The sequence below is a fragment of the Mytilus edulis genome, chromosome 1 (genome assembly GCF_963676685.1).
Source record: "Mytilus edulis chromosome 1, xbMytEdul2.2, whole genome shotgun sequence".
Classification (NCBI taxonomy): Eukaryota; Metazoa; Mollusca; class Bivalvia; order Mytilida; family Mytilidae; genus Mytilus; species Mytilus edulis.
In genome coordinates this window covers 31,938,300-31,957,954 of record NC_092344.1, presented here as the reverse complement: position 1 = coordinate 31,957,954, position 19,655 = coordinate 31,938,300, and the positions used below count along the sequence as shown (strand labels likewise).

The 19,655-nt window shown below is 32.5% G+C and overlaps 1 protein-coding gene across 1 annotated transcript; it reads left to right on the top strand.

Annotated features, from left to right (window-relative positions):
* The first annotated feature begins 304 nt into the window (after positions 1 to 304).
* On the top strand, positions 305 to 16,652 carry LOC139529805 (uncharacterized). Its single transcript, XM_071325722.1, has 8 exons — positions 305 to 954; positions 3,734 to 3,862; positions 4,686 to 4,840; positions 5,655 to 6,494; positions 6,882 to 7,692; positions 9,815 to 10,479; positions 11,273 to 11,609; positions 14,290 to 16,652. The coding sequence occupies exons 1-8, from the start codon at positions 654 to 656 to the stop codon at positions 15,468 to 15,470; spliced, it is 4,419 nt and encodes a 1,472-aa protein (XP_071181823.1). The 5' UTR covers positions 305 to 653; the 3' UTR covers positions 15,471 to 16,652.
* Positions 16,653 to 19,655: the final 3,003 nt, after the last annotated feature.

The window sequence follows — 19,655 nt, the reverse complement described above, 5'->3', positions numbered from 1 at the left end:
GATTAATCATTATAATAATGTTTTGATTTCATATTAGTGCCAAAATGACTTTTTATTCGGATGTTGACAATTAAATCCGAGATGTATTGTGATTGCCAATAAATATTTAAAAATCCATTAAACAGAGTTTATTTGGGTTTGAACATTACTTGTTGAAAGTTGAAATTACTTCATCAGACAGTTTAACAATTGAAGAATTTAAACTGGACATTATAGAAATTATCTTAAATAACTAACTCCATAATATAAAAGACGTAAGCAGGTATTTAAATCAAGGATTGGTGACAATTTTTTACGCTCGAGCAGCTCTGTCTAAATACACAAAATATGACAACAATAAATATGATACCTGAATATAGAAATTAATCAGACCTTGACGCGAACGAATAGGAAAAGAAAATAAGTTAATTGCTACCCAGAAGATGATATGTCTAGTGTTTTTATATTGAGATGAGGCTGTCAAACGATGAAGTATATGACAAGTCGGACATTGAAGGACGTCAGTAACATATATGAGCGATGTCAACAAAATATATTCACGAAATAAAACCGATTTAAAATGGATCACATCCGTGTTAAGTTTATATAGTTGGACTAACTACTGACTGATTTCTGACACGAACACACAGCCCTTAGATGTTTTATTATTTACCATGAATCGGTGGTGTGTCTTTTCAGCAATATGTATTGGAATTATATTTCACGGTATAAAAACGACAGAAACCACAAATTGTGACAAAACATTGTTTAATGGGTATTGTCGTGATAGAACAATCAGTGCTGAGGGAGATCTCAATATCGCTATCCCTGTCAGTATACACGACTCGAGAGATGGTCGTTGCGGTAACATATCTATTTCTGGGTTCCAATCTGCGATTGCTATGGAGTGGATTATTAAAATATTGAATGGAAACGATTCCGGAAGAAGTTCTTTTATTCCGGGCCTAACATTAGGTAAATATAACATTTGTATTCACATCATTTCCGCCTTAAGACATAAACAATTGTTTAACATTTGTACCTAATAAATTATTTGAGTCATGATAAATTTGGCAAAACTGCATCCTATGTTTTTACAGTGGGAATATAAAAGTTAGATTTGGATAGAAATTTTTTTTTTAATTTTGAGGTGATATACAGATATGTTTAACTTGTGTATAGCATGAAAACTATTTATAACGAAGTACCATTGCAGACCAATGCAACCTTACTCGAAAAGCACTTAGTAGGGCGGTACTTTATAAGAATCGAAGGTATATGAAGAGACAGCAACCCTTCGGGATAAAAAACGAATCATGTCTAGAAGTTAATAGATAGCGATTATACAATAACGTAAGCTTAAAATCGGCTAGAGTCTAGAAGAGAAGTTAATTTAATAAAAGTAAACAAAACTCCAGATATGCATCATCAACAATTTCCCCAAAAGGACTAACAACTCATGATGATATGAAAACTAACAATTAGTAAGGTCCTCGCCGTGAACGGGCACACGACCGTCAACAATCTTTTATTTTTATGTCTCAGCCCTCTATATATGTTTCTACACAAGGACTATAAAACAGATCGTCAAACTTTTATTATTGAATGAATATTGTTTGTTATATGTTTTGATAATCATAATTATATTCTATTGGTTGTATCTGTTACTTGTATAATTGGTTGATAGGCTTATAATAAGCCCTTTAAGATATTAGTATTGCGTATTGCACAAACATGTCGTTGTCAGAATTTTCTACAAGCACCTGATACGAAAGGGTAAGACAAAGGACTATTTCTTGCGTAGGAGACCGATCATTTCACCCACAGAAAGCATTGTGTAGGAGGCAATTATTCATTTAATTACTCAAGATAGAGGGACACGTTACACCAATGCATTTGACAATTTTTCACCTATATTATTTATTAGGAGTTCCCTTAATTACTTGTCAACGACAAGGATGTAAAATAATGTGTCTATGGCTAAAGTGGTAGCTATTCTTTTTATAGTTTTGGCACATAATGAACACTTTAGATTTGTTAGATGTAAAGGCCCGTTATCTTACTTGCAAAAGAGTTGAAGACACTATTGTATTCAACTACTGTCATTATTTTCTGTAACTGGTTTTGTATGCTCTCTTAAAACGAAAATCGGACTTTATCTATATAAGTACAAAGTTCTTACTAGTGCTTCTGTAGTTATTACATTAAATACAAATGATGAATTTTGCGTGCAAATGTCAAGTTAACAAATGTATGCTATATTTTGAATTGAAGGCTGCTACGCCATCAGACCGACCTCAACAACGGTCTTGAGTTTTCATCTTATGCATTTATTTGTTTGAACAACTGACAAATTGTAAATTTGAATTAGATTTCAGAATTTTGTTAAACGCTTTACGAGCGATAAAATACAGGATATTCCTTAATCTTGAATAATTATTCTTTTATTTCACCAATAAGCTTAGTTTTATATAAAAGAAGAGTTTAATTTCTTTCACAACATTTTTTTTATATCGAGTTTCTTTCATAAGCATCTAGTAAATGTATATTAAATACCTAACGATATAATGGCCAGTAATAATAAGATATCTCTTTTCAATATAGGGTTATAAATCGTAATGTAAAACGTCCTCATTCACCGGCTGAAATATACCACTGAATAACTGGGCATTCTTGCAGGGTAGTACGTTCGATGGTGAGGTAAAACTGTGTATTCATTTAAAAACAAAATATGTTTATGGTAGCAATTTACTTTAAACTAAGTACCAATCTCATTTTCATTGTAGTATAAACTCTTGCAATTCACTCTTACGTAGAACTGGGTAAAGCTTTTGAAAACTTGCACATATCTCATATGTTTGCGCATGCATATAGAGGTAAATCCAGAAGAATATTATGCAAATCACGAGGATTATAATCTGCGGCAGCATCATTCATTATTGTAATATTTAAATAGTATGCTGTTAATTTGATGTGATTTGAATTTTTATTATGTACTTAGTTTCAGTGTTGTATTTTATTTGTAAACAAGTAATTTGTCTATAAACTGAAGTGTTTATTTATTGCATGACTTTTTGTATGATTTTTAAAACAGTACAAAATGAATGTACCTTTTGTAAAAATATTTTGAATAACATCTCGCCGTGTTATAACCTTTTTGTGCAAACAACATGCTATGAAGGTATGGTTTTTGTTCATTATTGAAGGGCGAACGGTTTATCCTTGCTTAAAACTAAGTTATTGTATTTCTGGTGGATAGTTGTATCATTGACAATCATACCAAATATAGACAATTTTCCAGCCAAACAAGATTGCTCTATGGGGATTTTTCAGTGTAAGAGATATTTGGCACTATGGGAGAGTTTACCTGACCTTGATCTTATTTTAAAGGTTCAGAATATAATATTAAAGCTCTACTGTAAAGGGAAGAATTCCAGTAACTAATCTATATCAGGTATTTAGAATCACTGTTAGAATGAGTCTGAGTGAATGAACCTAACGTTGAACTCGTTTGCATGGTTCAATGCTTGAAGTTTTTTTATATACAGATGTTCTCAGACCTTGATATCAAATACTATTTTCAGTTATGATTTATTTAGCTCGGGGAATTTTGAATGCGTGCACATTTTTTTTCTAAAGTTCATCAATATATTAGATAATCAATGAAACTTGTGTACTTGTCGAGGGTAATTCCGTCATATCTTCCTATTTTAATATATTGTTTATTTCTAAATTTAGGTATTTTATGTTGCAGGATATACTATATTTGACGACTGTGGGCTTCCGTCCAGAACATCATCTTTTTTAACAGGTATATTCCACAAAGACAGTTATAGCAACTTACAAGAATGCGTGGCATCTGACAATATATCCATTTATACAGGTAAGATAGTTCACATAATTCAATTGAAACCGTATAACTTTAAATATGTCGGTTTGTCATCGTGTTTATTAACCGCGACACGAAAGATTGACTAGGGTTTAGAAATAAGTATGTCACTAGATTTTCCCAATCTGCCAGTAAAACAGTATGCAGAAGGTGTCTGTTTAGCTGTGTGGGATAGATAAATACGTAGTCAAGTCCCGACTAGAAAGGAAATTTCAAACAGATGCCTTGTGAATATTTACAGCTGAACAGTATGTAGGTGGTCTGCTGATGAGTTAAATATCTGGCTCTGTATATATAACGTGTCCTGGTTGAATATTTGATCCTATCTAACGTATGGATCCCGATTGATAATCGAAATCTCCTCCTTATTCTACCTTTGAGTTTTTGTCATGTTGCTATCGTCCTGAAAAAGTTAAATTCACCAGTGTCATTCTACAATAAAATAACGTTCTTGTATAGTAAGTCTGGAATTGGCATTTGTATATTCTGTATTAAAGTAGATATATTGCAAAATTTCCTTCATTCTAATTTGACGCCGCGGACCAAGGACGAGTTGAAAGACTTTTGCAAAGTCTTTTTAAATTATAATTTGCCAACCAGTTGAGTTAACATTTAAAATTGGTTTGTCTACTGTATAGTATAAATTATTTGAATAAAAAGAGATAAGGGTGAGCGTCAGTGATATATTAAGAGCAAACGACAACCGAATTTTTTTTTTCTACTATGTGCTTTTTCGATAGTAATTGTCATTTTTCACGGTAAGCTTGCTTACAAAATAACATTATCAAAATAATGATTTGAACTTATAACTTTTCAGGAATTGTGGCAATGACGTCGCCAGATTCTTCGTCAAAGGCATTAGAATTTAACCGTCCAGAGGTTCCAGTTATAAGTGTTGACTACCATGATGTTAAATATGAGAAAACGCCTGGTGCATTATTTGGTGTAGAAAGCATAGAAACTGAAATAAAGGTACACAAATATAAGCCATAACTTCAAATCTTTATTTCTTTTCTCTTCCAATCCAGTGCAATACATTATAAGATGTGCATTTTTCACATTTACTAAACTTTTATGCATATTTCTAAATCCTTTTTTTTTTATAATTTTCTTCTTGATGCTGTGCGCAAACAGTCAAGCAATTTCTGAGTTGCTATTGAGTTGAAGCAGTTATCATACCAGACTGCCACTGAGAATACCATTTTGAGACCTCTCAGTATATTTTTGTTTATATGTGCCAAGGTTTTATCCCAACAATTCTTAATACGGCATGATATCTTGTTTGATAAGAAATTGGCTCATATTTGATTTTGCCAAAATATTCAAATATACTATATATATAGTAATGTAGCGAAAAGAAAAACTCGGAGATGAATAGAAACGGACAATAGTTAATAATTTCTGTGTCATTTGGACTCGTGTGGTGAGTTGTCTCACTGGCAATCATACCACATCTTCTTTTTTTTATATTGAAAAAGATGATTAGAAATTTACTTTCAAGTTACCCCAAAGGAAAGCTGTATGAAAGGTTTTCAATAAATATAACAAAAGAAGTAAAAACGTATTATTTACATCATCATTTAAAAGATATAGATTAAAATTTTAAAAAAATGTCTGCATCTACTTGTTTGCTTCCACCTATACTCTCTTAACCAGTATATATTTTAAATTGTCATTGCCATTAATGCTTGCACTCTCTTCATATCTTTCTGCGTCTACCTATTTGCTTCCACATATACTTTCTAAACCTTTCTTTACACATTTAACATACGAGTATCTATTGCAGGTTATTCTTGAATTTATAAATCGTCAAAACTGGAATTTCATTGGAGTAGTTTTCACAGAAGATTCAGTTGGGATGCAATACCTCGATTCACTTCTGAAACAATCATCAGGCATGGATATATGTTATCTTCAACTTCCGGTAAATTCTGGAAATGTCAGTTCTGTTGTTAACAATTTAATCATTACAGAACAAAATAACTATGCTGCAAACGAAACGTTTGGGGTCTTGTATTTAGGATCGGTAAAAGAGTGCATTCTGTTTTTACAAGCAATTAAATCATCACCACACAGTATAGCTTCAAAATTGATGGTGCTATTAGCGTCCTCTGTTGGAACAGGGAACCAGCTATATGAGGCTACCAGACCACTATCAAACGATATTTTTGTAATTTCACCTCATCAAATTATGCTACAGAATTTTACAAGATATTTTCAAGATGTGATCGAAAACAGTACATATCAACACCTTGAACCATGGTTATCAGAATACAAACAACATATATGTTTCCTGCTTCAGAAACCAGACTGTGGAGCCAATGATATCATGGCTTATTACAAACAGGAGTCGCAAGTGGACAAAAGTGTTGTCAGTTTAATTTCCATTGCCAATGCATTGTTTAATATGCAAAAAAAATTATGTAATGGAATAACGGGACTTTGCAATGAAATGATCCAAAACCTGAATCAAATATCATCATATATGCATGTATCGAACGTTTCGCTGCAAACAATTTCGTCCTTTTACCATATTGATGATACTGTTGGATTTGATACGAACATATTGTCTTTAGGAAAGTCCGTCTATGATATTTTTAATCTGACAAAAAGCAATGAAAGCCTGGTAAGTATGTTGGTTTTGTTTTTAATCTTATTTCTAAAATGTCACATTTTGTATATTTCGAAAAAAAGAGCAGGCCAATGCCACTACAAGGCAGCACTCGCACCCGCAAAGTGGAAAAGAATTGATAGAAGTTGCAATAACTTGTTTCCAAAACCACTGTAAATAAATAGTTTTAAACTAAATTTTGATTCTGTATTCAAGAGGACAAAAATGTTAATTCTGAATTCTTCATGATATACATTGTCTTATTTGATCTAACACTTTGAATTACATTACACATATTTAATATAAGTCACCGTTGACACAATAAGCATGTTGGCATTGTATGAAACATATCAAATCAAACGTAAAGAACTAACTGTAAATAATTACCATTTTTTTTTTCAGATAGGCAGTTTTTCGAACGGGGTACTTAATCTGGACTCTAATGCACGTATTCAGGAATCTATTTGCAAAGAAAAATGCTCAAGATGTATTGAAAATGAAGAACTACAGTTTGGTTACACACCAGGAGATGTACTTATTCTGGGTCTGTTTTCTATACATCAAGATGCTTATGAAACATCGAATGACGAAAGCAAGATATTTAAATGTGGCAGTTATAGAACTGGATCCACTGCAATCATTACTGTGTCTGCATTCCTTGAAAGTGTTAAATCATTGCGAGATCCCAGTAAAACAGGATTAAATTTTGGTGCTATAGCTTTAGATGACTGTTATAACGAACTCAACATAAGTGCTCTCATTACTGAGTTGTTTACCGGACAGCGTACCTTGCTCGACCCAAAAAGCAAGAATCCCATAAATTTTTCAAAAGTGGTGGCTGTAGTTGGAGCACTTTCAAGTCGTGTAACCCAACGAATAGCTGACCTCATGAGCTCACTCCATATTCCTATGGTGTCTTATGGCGCTTCAGCTACAACTCTGGACAATAGGGTTCGATACCCATATTTCCTGAGAACTGTCCCCAGTGATTCTCTACAAATTGAAGGAATGATTAAGTTAATTTCGAAACTAAATGTTAAATATACAGGAGCTTTATATATCGACGATGCCTACGGTGCGAGTGGGATAGAAGGTGTAAAGGAACTAGCACGGTCCAATGGTATATGCATTTATAAACCGTACAGTATTGCTGAGGACACCAGTACTATTAAAATGAAACAAATTCTGAATGATAATCGTTACATTGGAGGTGGTGAGTACAATGCTTAGAATTTTTGTATGAATACAATACACGAGGGTCTGGATGGTGTTAACAGAAAGGTTTCGCAAAAAGTGCAGATAATAGTGCTTAAAAAAGAATAACGAATAATGGGCAAAATAAATAATGAATAGAGAAAAAAAATTCTGAAATTTGAAAAAAAGTAAAGAAATGAGAAACCCCCTTTCAAACTCTCGTATAGTTATGATGAAACGTCAATAATGCATCAAACCAAATTGTGAACAAATACTATATATAAATTACTGATAACTGACGGACTTACCACGAATTCATAAATAGACAACACATATTATACCGACTAATTAATAACGAACATTAGACAAGAACATAAATGCGGGGTGTGACTTTTGGAGGAAATCGACCCTTCTCTCTTTAATATTTTCAAAAAATGCACAGATTAAAGCGATCCTTTGAACATAGTTTTTTTTTGTAACGATATTACCCTTTAAGCATGTCGTTGAAAATCAGTTATAATAAACTCCTACACGTTTCTTCTTCGGAATTTCAATCCACAAATGAGGGATCTTACCTTCTTTATTCTTTTAGAAGATTGGGCCCTGTTATCTACTCTTTATAGTTATTATTTATTCACTTATTTTTCATTCTTTATATATCCAAGCACTCCATTTTTTGTCAAAACTTTATATTTTGGGGGTCAATATTTGTCTATTCTTAATTGATGGCCCATCTTTTAATGTAGCTTATTATTTACTATTCTGAAAGCCCAATCCAGACCTCATATATATCTACCAGTTATAATGCTTATTCGAACCGTGTAAAACACTCTGTTCCATCGGTATCACTTGTCTTTAATGAAAAAAAAATCAGAGTGTGGGGTAGTTTTCTGGCATTTTTTTGTTTTCATTACACCACTATATTTTTATAGTTGAAATTTTCATTATAAATGATTAAATTTTCATTCGTATCAAATCCGTCAAGGATAGTACTTACAATTGAATGTTGCTCGAGGCACATGTTTATACGCGTCATCATTTATCTTTTCCTGTGTTCATTGAGGTATATTCTTGTGACGTTATTTTAAAATTAACCTTGTTTTATCCGGAATTTTTTTTTATTATGCTCAATTGTAGGCGTATTGTGATGTAACAGTGTTGTTTGATCCCAATAAAGCATTAGATTTAAGTTTCTGAGGTTGAATATACCAATATTTAAAGTTTACATTCTGTCACAGTGAGATGGTCGATAACGCATTGGATTTGTTAAGGCTAAATCTGAATTCTTATACTAAGTTAAAGAAAATAGATGTTCACTGTAATACGTCATTTTGGAACCAGTCATTTTGGACTATCAAAAAAGAGATCAATGAATGTTGTTAAGAAGCAGTAACTATTACAAAACATATTCGTCCTAGTACGCATTTGCATTCAAATTGTCTATTTGTACGAGTTGTTTACCCTGGGATGTACACATTTACATAGCATATAAAGCGTGATTGCTTATTTCTGTGTTTAATCTTTGGTCTAATATTTCGCGCTACTTTTCGTAGTGTGGATAACATAGGTGTTGACCAATTTGTTCGTCACTCATTTTAGGCCAACGAATTGAAGAAAAAAAAGACGAACAACAATATACAAATCACAACATAGAAAACTAAAGATTAAGAAACACGAATCCCTCCAAAACCCAGGAGTGATCTCAGGTGCTCCGAAAGGGGAAAACAATCTGTCTCTTGATGTAGCAATTCTTTTTGCGATATTTCGCAAACAAGATATTTATAACAGATAGGTTTTCTGTAGAAGAAACACGAGTCTTGCGTACCAAATATTAAGCTTGGTATATTCAATTTTTTTTTGCTGTTATGGTAAAAAAAACTTATTATAAATTAACAAATTTAAGCAATTTTTCAGTGGCTTTGGAAATAAGAACTAGAGTATAATATCGAATTATCTCTTCGATCAAGTACACAACAGAGTTTATGTATAAATTTTAGCATGCACATTTTCAAAATATGATTGAAAGATGAAGTGGAACATTCGTCCATTCTTCTTTGCTTTGTATGATGTAGATGTTCTCATGCTTTACAATTATATGAAATCAAAAATACATGAAAAAATAACCTTCTTTTTTATTTCAGTAAATGTAATTGTCATGTTTTCCATAGATACCATTATACAAAATATCCTTGGCGATAAAGTACTATCAGACGACAAGGATCGCAATATGTCGTCCTATGCGCCAATATTTGTGTCTAGTGAAGGATGGGGAACACCCCGTAATTTGGCCAACAAAGAATCGGCTGGTTCTTTAGTCTTTACAACTGACAGTAACAGGCAAGTCACGGGATCATTTAAAGATTACCTAAATTCTCTGAAAGTTTCGACTAAAACCGAAAACCCATGGCTCTACAGGTTTTGGGAGGAACATTTAAAGTGTTATATGCCACGGTCGTTTGAAAAACGTTCCGAGTGGACCAGCCGTTGTAATTTAAATGCAAAACTCAATGATGAGGTCATTAAGAGTCTAGTGTCTGACCAACGTAATATACACACCGAGATAGCAGTTTATGCCATTGGACTGGCATATAAATCGTTTAATGGAAAATCAGAATGCCGCACTTCTGGAAATTGTTTTAAACGGAATAAAGAAAATGCTTCAAACTGGACTGAAGCCATTCGAAGTATAACGATTCCTTTGTCAGATCGGACTAATTTCAGACCATTTAAACCAGATGGCAATGGAAACTTAGGTTTTACCATTCATAATATACAAAAGAATTCCAGCAGTTTTTCATATGTACAGGTATAATTATAAAGAAATTATCGTTGTTAAATTATTTCAAACCTATATCAAAATTATCAATCAAAAGTAGTTTATCAATGCATGTGTATTATTATCCGAACGGCTTTTCTTGATTTTCATTAATCAGGACCGCTCAAACCAAAATATTTGAAAGACGGGGATGAAAAATACATACATGTAGTTCTAAACTTTTTCTAGATTTAACAAACCATGAACATCCGAAACCGAATATGTTATTGATTACTAAATAATTTTCGTCCAGCTGCAGAGATTACTCGTACGCTATAAAATTATGTTCGATATAAAGACTTTTGGCAAATTCTGAAATGCTGCTCTTTCGGCATTCCACGTACGGCTGACAAACATTAACCCTCTTGAACTATTTCCCAGGTTATGAACAATCTGGTATATTTAGTGCTTCAGTTTAGTTTAAAAATATTCATTTATAGTGGATTGGGAAACAGTAATTACAACTTATATTAATCCCTTTTCATTTTTCTAGCGCGAATGCTGCCTTGTATATAGCGGCATTAGTCTGCTCTTTTTCGAAATATATAATGGTGTCTTTTACGTGCAAAAGATATTTCTCTCCATAGTATTTCAGGATATGAGCGATATTGTATATAAAGTTTTCCTGAAAACTTCCTATTATTATTCATCAAATTTGCAGACTAGATAACGTTTACTAAAATTAATCTATTTCTGACATTTTTCCTTGTATAGCGTACCTTGAAAATCTCGTACGACTCTGGTAATACGAATCTAATGTCAAATTTTTAAACTCGTTTTATAGGTCGGATCATACGACGGAACTCTTTTGCTACAAACGCAAGATTTGAAATTCTATGACCATCTAGGACAGGAAAAAACATTAAATCCAATAACCTGTCCAACAAGTAAATGTCCAGATGCATGTATCACGACCACGTTTCCTGCCGAAACATCAACAGTATCTGCAGTTTCTAATGTAGAAATGTCAACTGATATTATAGCTATTGTGCTCGGGGCTGTAGCAGGCATTTTATTCCTGATTGTTATAATGTTGACAATTCTCGTTTTCAAAGCTTTAAGGACAAACAACACTGCAATGGACGATAAAACCAAAGAACTGCAGATGGATCACTTGTCAGGTATATTTTTTATTTCCTTATAATAGACTTAGTATGAGAGAGGTTTGGTCCGAATTACGGAGGAAAAAAACCCGAATTCCAGTAAAAAGTAATGTGTCTGTGCCCGCATCACAATATAATTACAAACCAAAGTTCTGCCAATTAAACTGGATATTCCAGAATTCCGACTGATCAAACGGCTAAAAATTCAGACTAACCGAACAAGGTCCTTCCGCCTCTCTACTATTAGTTCTGATCGAGCTGATAAGTTTATTCAGACGACAAAAAGTTTAAGAAACTTTGACCATTGAGACTACTTTTTTAGATGTCCTGTATTGATAATTGATGGATTATGTTTGTATTGGTTAAAATAAAAAAATACGTAAATGTATGATTATTTAAAAGCCTATTGTATATATCCATCGAAAACAAGGCACATTTTAAAATTTAAGGGTATTAAGAAATTTGCAAAATAAATGTTATGAATCAAACATCAATTTAGGAAACATTAGACCAATTAGCTTAAGAAAAATGTTCTATTATTATATCCAGAAGAAATTGAAATTAAAGAAACAACAGACACAGATTCCTGTGCCTCATTAAAGACGTATACCTTGAATTTGACAAACGCGGTCATTTAAATATCAGAATCTATGACAAACGAGACGATTTTAATTTTGAAATTATCAAGTTCCCCTACCTTAGCATGCTTAGTAGCAATATACCAACACCACCTGTATATTGGATATATACTTCTCAACTCATTCTGTATTCAAGAGCTTGAAGCCTCCACTCAGACTTTGTAAAAGCCACCCGAAAGCAGAAAGCTGATGAACAAGAGTTTTGTCAAAGAACGTAATTCAGTATAGTCTTTCTTAAAAAAAGGTTATACACTATGGTCTTGATGTATAGATTCTAGGTACTGACGTTGTTTGTCATCTTAATAACGTGAAACGGTGTTCTTTTGGTGACCTTTCTTTGATTTGTTCTTGTAAATTATTACTTTTTAGTCTTTTTTTGGTAATATCGATTTGACATTCCTCGATACATCCCGTCATTGTGTAGTGCTATGATAATCGTAAAAGTTTTGTATTCTTGTCTTTCGGTTTTGCTAAGGTGCTTTGACTATATGTCTTTTTATTTTCTTTGTTGACATATTTGTTTGTTGTTATAGTGGTTAATATTATAACACAATGTTGACCGCCGTATCCCAAATTTAGCCATTTTTATCTATTATGTTTGATTACTTTGTTCACACATTGTTGTCAATATAATGGAATGTCATGCAATTATCATACAAGTGAGACGTTTAGCTAGCTATTAACCAGGTGTTATATATCATTCTCTACATATGAAAAACCCTGCACCAAGTCCGAATATGACAGTTGTTATCCATTCATTAGAAATGTTTTGATTATGGACTTTCCGATTTGAACTGTCATCGTAGTTCGACGTTTTTTGTTGATTTTCTTCTTTTCTTAATAAAGTAGGTATACTCATTTTAAAATACAGTTCATTACTTTAGGCCTATAGTGTTAACATTGAAATGTCTTTAATTGTAGATATTTATTTTATTTGTAATAAGTAAGTAAAAAAAAATAGTTGTTTATAGTGTTCATTTATCTAAAAATAAAATGAGGAAGTATATTATTGATATTGCATCAGAATGAAATGTCGACAGGCTGACATGCATTTACAGTAGTAAGATGGAGGAAATATATGTATATTTGTACTATCTAAGATATATATACATGTAATATGATCATTTTAGATTAACTATTTATTCATTTTCATAAGCATCCTTATTTCAATTTATTTACATATCAAACTTATATAATATACGTATAATGTATTTGTAACTGTATTCGAGCATATTACAATGTTACAATGATAGGAGTTTTATTATTCGTGTGTTTCTCTGTCCTATATGTTCTCCCATTTAATATTTATATTGTAGTCCTGCCATGTAATGTTATCATTTTAATGATATATTTTAACATTGCCATAAACGCGGGAGGTTTGGCATGCCACAAAATCAGGGTTAACCAACCATTTTTCTTAAAATGTCCTGTACCAAGTCGGGAGAATGCCCATTGTTAAATTATAGTTCGTTTCAGTGTGTGTTACGTTTTAATGTTGTGTTTCTGTTGTGTCGTAGTTATCCTCTCATTTTCGATGCGTTGCCCTCAGTTTTAGTTTGTAACCCGGATTTGGTTTTTTTTTCTCAATCGATTTATAAATTTCGATTAGCGGTATACTACCGTTGCCTTTGTTTATCCTTTTACCTACTTTTTTGGAATAATGATCGTTTTGACGTTTCTCAATTAACCTTCAATTTGCACAATTAATGACTGATAGTTATATACTAAGGATATTTTTACTGATAGTTATATACTAAGGATATTTTTTTTGTAATGGTGGCATTTGCAACATTTGAAAGACAAAAGTCGTGTGGTCGAAAACATTTCTCGCATACTTTAAATATACCAGCATGCGTTACTGAAACTATATTCATGCATGTATACACAAAAATAGTCATACTGCTTAATTTAAAAACAAATTAGAATATGCAAACTAACGTTTGATGTGCACGCTATCGGTCAATATTTTGAAAAGTCTAACACACACACATCGGAAACATTAAGTTAAGATACCAAGCTTGCAGCTTTCAGTAAATTTTTCTGTAACATTTATATTATAGTTCCAATTCACCATAGAAGTAATAGAAGCTTGAATGGTATATACAATGAACCATATTCCCAGCATAGCAGTGTAAGTGATCTTAGAAGAGTACATCACAATAAAGGATTCCACAGTGATAATGAATCGGCTGGGCATCCTCCGCCATCTACTTCAAGCGGCATAGTTGCTGGATCAAGTTCCGATTCCGCCGGAAGTCATATAGTTTATTCTGATATGGCTCAGGCTGTTCCAAGACCTAACGAAGGTATTAACTATTTGTCACCGGAATCGTCTGATGTTTCAAACCAATCATTAAAAGAGTTAACTAAGCGTGTTTTGCAACCGCAAAGCAATCAAGGAATTAAACAGCAGGAACAACACACTGATTCAAGTATGACTTATCTTTCGTCGAATGAACTTTTATTAGAGGACGAAGAGGAATCGAATGTAAATAATATTGATAGTGCTTACGACTTTGGAGATCCCGAAAAATTAGGGTTCGCACCTATCCCTCCAGGTTTAGATCCAACTGATAAAGAAAATATTGCTCCTCCTGCTTATTCTATGAGTGGATACAATCAAGGAACACGACGGCCGCAAACATTACCGGGCATTAGTCCTCTTCAACTAGAAATATCAAATACTGCTTACCCAAGTCCGTCAGCGCATCGCAATCTTTATACCAACGATATGTATTTAAAACCTGTGTCTGATGCTTTACCCACCTATCAGCAGCATCTAGAACAAAAACAGCAGTTCCAAAATGGAAGAGCACAACATGTCGAAATGCCAACAAATATGTCCCCAAGCTGTTACAACAATGTCCGGTTATTTCGACCTAATTCTCAACAGAACAACACAGGCCAACTGCCAGTTTTGTCGCCTTTCACAGAACAAGTATATTTTACAAGTAACAATTCTTTGTCACCGTCATCGAGATTCGGAAGTCCAGGGTCTTCCCTTATTTCTTTATCGCCTGCTCAAAAAGAGGAATTGTTAAGTAGAATTTTACATGAAAATCCAAATTATTTTCACAATCAGTGCAATAAAAACTATAGATCACCAGGGTCGTCCGTTCAATCACCCCAATCAAATAACGCAATGAGTCCAAATGGCATGTTAAAACAAGTTGTTGAACCAGGCTCTGTTGAAATACACGGACCAATAGAAATTGAAGATCGCGAAGAAGTGATGATATAAAAGATATTTTATCTTTGTATAATCTATTATATCAAGGTACGTGTATATCAGGATGAAAAAATACTGTCTGTCAATTTTAATGTAACATAATGTTTAGGAAGTTTTTTATGTGCAAGTGAAATACTTTTTTGTCAAAATATGTTTGAAAAAGAGTTTATTTAAAAACATTTAGATTTTCTATTATCTAAGACAATGTAAATTACAGTTTGAAATATTATTGTTGAATACTCAAATTGATTTATATATACATGAATGCAAACATTTATATATTTTTTTTAATATTGAAGTTCCTAGAGTTAAGTGAATATATAAGATATTATGATTGTTATGTAACTGAGAAACAGCTTATGTAACTATTATTTGCGTTTTAACGTTTCATGTATAACGTGTTTCTGTATATTAAGTATCTATCTAGCCATATGGACATCAAAGAAATCGTTTATACAAGTTTGAAACCTTAAATCAAAAATATTAAAACAGGAAGCTCTTAAGATATGACATTTTTATGCAATCTTTTTTTTTTTTTTTTTTTTCTTACCATGTTTAAGCTTAATGTGTATGTTATCCTTTTAAAAATTAACAAAGACCACAAATTATATGACAGAATAATTTATGACACCGTTGTGTGCTCTCATACTTGCGTCGAAAGTTTTAAAGTCAAATTTTAGATGTGGACATTTCACTAACATGCAAAAATCACAGTCTTTATGTGCTTACTATAGTGATTATAAGATACGGATTGCAAAGACATCGAAAAAAGTGACAAAAACATAATTGATAACTACAAGCATTATTTTTTATTGTTGCATATGTAGCTAAGAATCTTGGTATATTAACCAAATGCTTTGAAAATCTTGAACAGAATATTAATTTACTATCTTATTAATAGCTCAGAACATTTTAATGACATATTGGTGCTTAGATATTATAGTTTTTATTCTTTACATGCAGTCTTGAGTGTACTTATTTAAAAGAAAATGAGCTATGTTGACATATAATTCAATCATACTATAAAGTTGAGTTTGCTTGTATTGTTAAGTTTTTTGTAAAAAACAAAAGTGTTGTTAAACAATTTCATATGTTAATATATATGTTTTATCTGGGTAATTTGTTTAGTAATCTCCATTGTTAACCACTGCAGACAAAAATAAATAATAACGCATTTCTATATTTCAAGGAAAATGTGATTTGTTATATTGTACACACAACCATTTTGTTAAACAGTAAGTTACATAGATATAAGAGTGAGTATGAATGCCAATGCGACAACTCTACGTCTACATATGTAAAAAGTAAACCATTATAAGTCAAAATACGGCTAATCAATTGATTTTACAATAGCCCAGGAAAACTGATTTGGAATTTTGGATCCTCTATGCTCTTCAACTTTGTATTGTTTGGCTTTATAACTATTTTGATATGAGCGTCACTGATGAGTCTTATGTAGACGAAACGCGCGTCTGGCGTACTAAATTATAATCCTGGTACTTTTGATAACTATTCGACAGCTTTATTATTTAAATTATCATTATTATATAACAAATCGATCGCGACAACCAACAATTAATTTACTATTTGCTCACATTGCCATTAAAAACCAAAACTACCAGCATTCATGATGCAGGTAAATCCAGATAAACTCTTCGGACACTTTATATGATATTAATATTACATGATAATGATATTTTTAGTTTAAAAATATCATTATGAATGTATACTTATACCTATGTCATTGTTTCAAAAACTGTATTTCCAATGATCCATCTTTTATAGATCTAGTTTACTTAACATTCCAGCAGCACCTGCATACGGTGTATATATCTCCCAATTGATACGATATTCCCGTGCTTGCATTTCCTATCATAATAAAGGGCTGTTGATCACAAGGAAGCTATTAATTCAAGAGTTTCAAATGGTGAATTTGAAATCATCTGTTCGTAAATGTTACGGACGCCATCACGAGTTGGTTGACCGTTATGGAATAACCGTTTCACAAATGATATTGGACATGTTCCTTACGTCGTAACTAAAATCCCCTTCCCTTTCATAAATGTGACCTACCGAGTTAGACTATTTACCGGATCTGATATCTCATAAGCAACACATCGGGTGCCACATGTGGAGCAGGATCTGCTTACCCTTCCGGAGCACCTGAGATCACCCCTAGTTTTTTTGTAGGGTTCGTGTTGTTTATTCTTTAATTGTCTATGTTGTGTCATGCGTACTATTGTTTGTCTGTTTGTCCTTTTCCTTTTTAGACATGGCGGTGTCAGTTTATTTTCGATTTATGAGTTTGACTGTCCCTCTGGTATCTTTCGTCCCTCTTTTACTTAAGTTTTTGTTATTACTGAGGTTGTAAATGATATCAGTCGAATTCAGTCATATGAACAACAAAAACCAGTTCAGATGCCTTTTGCATATAAACATTGCTATGATATCCATTTTACAAAAATATCTACTGAAATACATGTACAAAGTATGTGAAACGATCCTCATTAATGATAGTTATCCCACAGGAAAGCATTATCCTTAATAAAGTTCTTACTTCACTGAATACAGAAACATCAGTTTTCTTAAGAGCAAAATTGACGAAATAAACTGCTAGAATTAGTTATTGACAATTCACTTGGAAACTCAACATATACCCCATGACACTTTCCGAGAAGCAATTCTGGATAATCATAGGTTTGTTTTTATAGTACATGTATGCTCTTTTGGAATGTCAACCAAAGATGAAGAACTGGATATTCTTTCACTGAATTTGATACATGAAATATAGATAAAGGCAACAGTATAATACCATTGTTCGAAAATCATAAATCGATTGAGAGAAAACAAATCCGAGTTACAAACTAAAACTGAGGTAAATACATCAAATTGTCCATCCAAGCAACAATTGTATTTTTAAGTCTTCCTATTGCTCATCGAAACCACTTCTTAAATTATAAACATCATTTTTCAAAGCCAGGCTTAAAAGTTTTTGTTAAACTATTTATTCTTAAGGTAGTGTGAATCAGATGTGGATTCTTACAAATCCAAACATCTTTGAGAGTTTATGAAAGTTGTTGTCCATTCGTTTAATGAGTTTGAATTTTGGATTTTGCCATTAAATTAGGGATTTTCTGTGTTGAATTTTCATAAGAGTTCTGTATTTTGGTTCGCTTACCTTTAAGAGCGTGAATCTGATGTGGATACTAAAAATATCAAAATATCTTTTAGAGGACATACACTCTATGACATTATCAGATGCTTGGTTTTACCATTGGCAACATATTTGTTGTGTTTGGAGGACGTGTTTTTCAACAAACAATCCGCATTCCCATGGAAGCACACTGTGCTCTTCTTCGACTGGATCCTTTATTCATATGAGGCTGACTTCATACGGGAACTTATTAGGAAAACAGAAAACAATTTAATTCAGTTATGCTTTATAAATGATGTTTTCTCACTGAATATTACAAAAATTGGTGACTACATTGAACGTTTCTATCCTATCAAACTTGAGATACGGGTTACAAGGTAAACATCCAAGTCAGCATCATATCTTAAAATAACATACATATAGAAATTGACAATCTCAGTCAGTTGAAAAGAAAGGTATAAGACACAAGAGATGATTTTAACTTCCAAATTGTAAAATTTTTATGTAGCAATGTTCCAGCAGAACCTGCATACGTAGTAACTATCTCTCATTTAAAACGATATTATATGGTTTGTTTTTCCTATACTGATTTCCTTGATAATGGGTTGCTGGTCAAACGGAAGATGCAATGTATTAAGTTCCAAGTGATGAAGTTAAAATCATAGCTTGGTATATATTAAGGACGCCATCGAGAGTTGACCGTTGTTTAATATCTGTTTCACAGATGACGACGGATACGTTCCAATTATCGTACTTATAATTCCTTCCCCCTTTTTTCTAGAATGTGATCTACTGAATTAGACTTTTTACTTACACGAGCAACATGGCGTGTACCGAATGTTGAGCAAGATCTGAATATCGATCTGGAAAACCTAATTGTTCCCTAAATGTTTGCTTGGGTTCGTGTTGATCACTCTTTCGGTTCTGTAATGTGTTTCTTATGCTGTTGTTTGTCTTTTTTTATTATCATGTCACGTTGTAATACAGTTATGAAAATTGCTCGATATAAACTACAAATATGACAGAGTATTACAAAATTCTTT

Excerpts from the sequence above, each read along its gene's own strand:
- LOC139529805 (XM_071325722.1), top strand. The coding sequence starts at position 654 with ATGAATCGGTGGTGTGTCTTTTCAGCAATATGTATTGGAATTATATTT. Across the intron at positions 10,480-11,272 it reads GCAGTTTTTCATATGTACAG|GTCGGATCATACGACGGAAC; the intron begins GTATAATTATAA and ends CTCGTTTTATAG. Across the intron at positions 11,610-14,289 it reads GCAGATGGATCACTTGTCAG|TTCCAATTCACCATAGAAGT; the intron begins GTATATTTTTTA and ends TTTATATTATAG.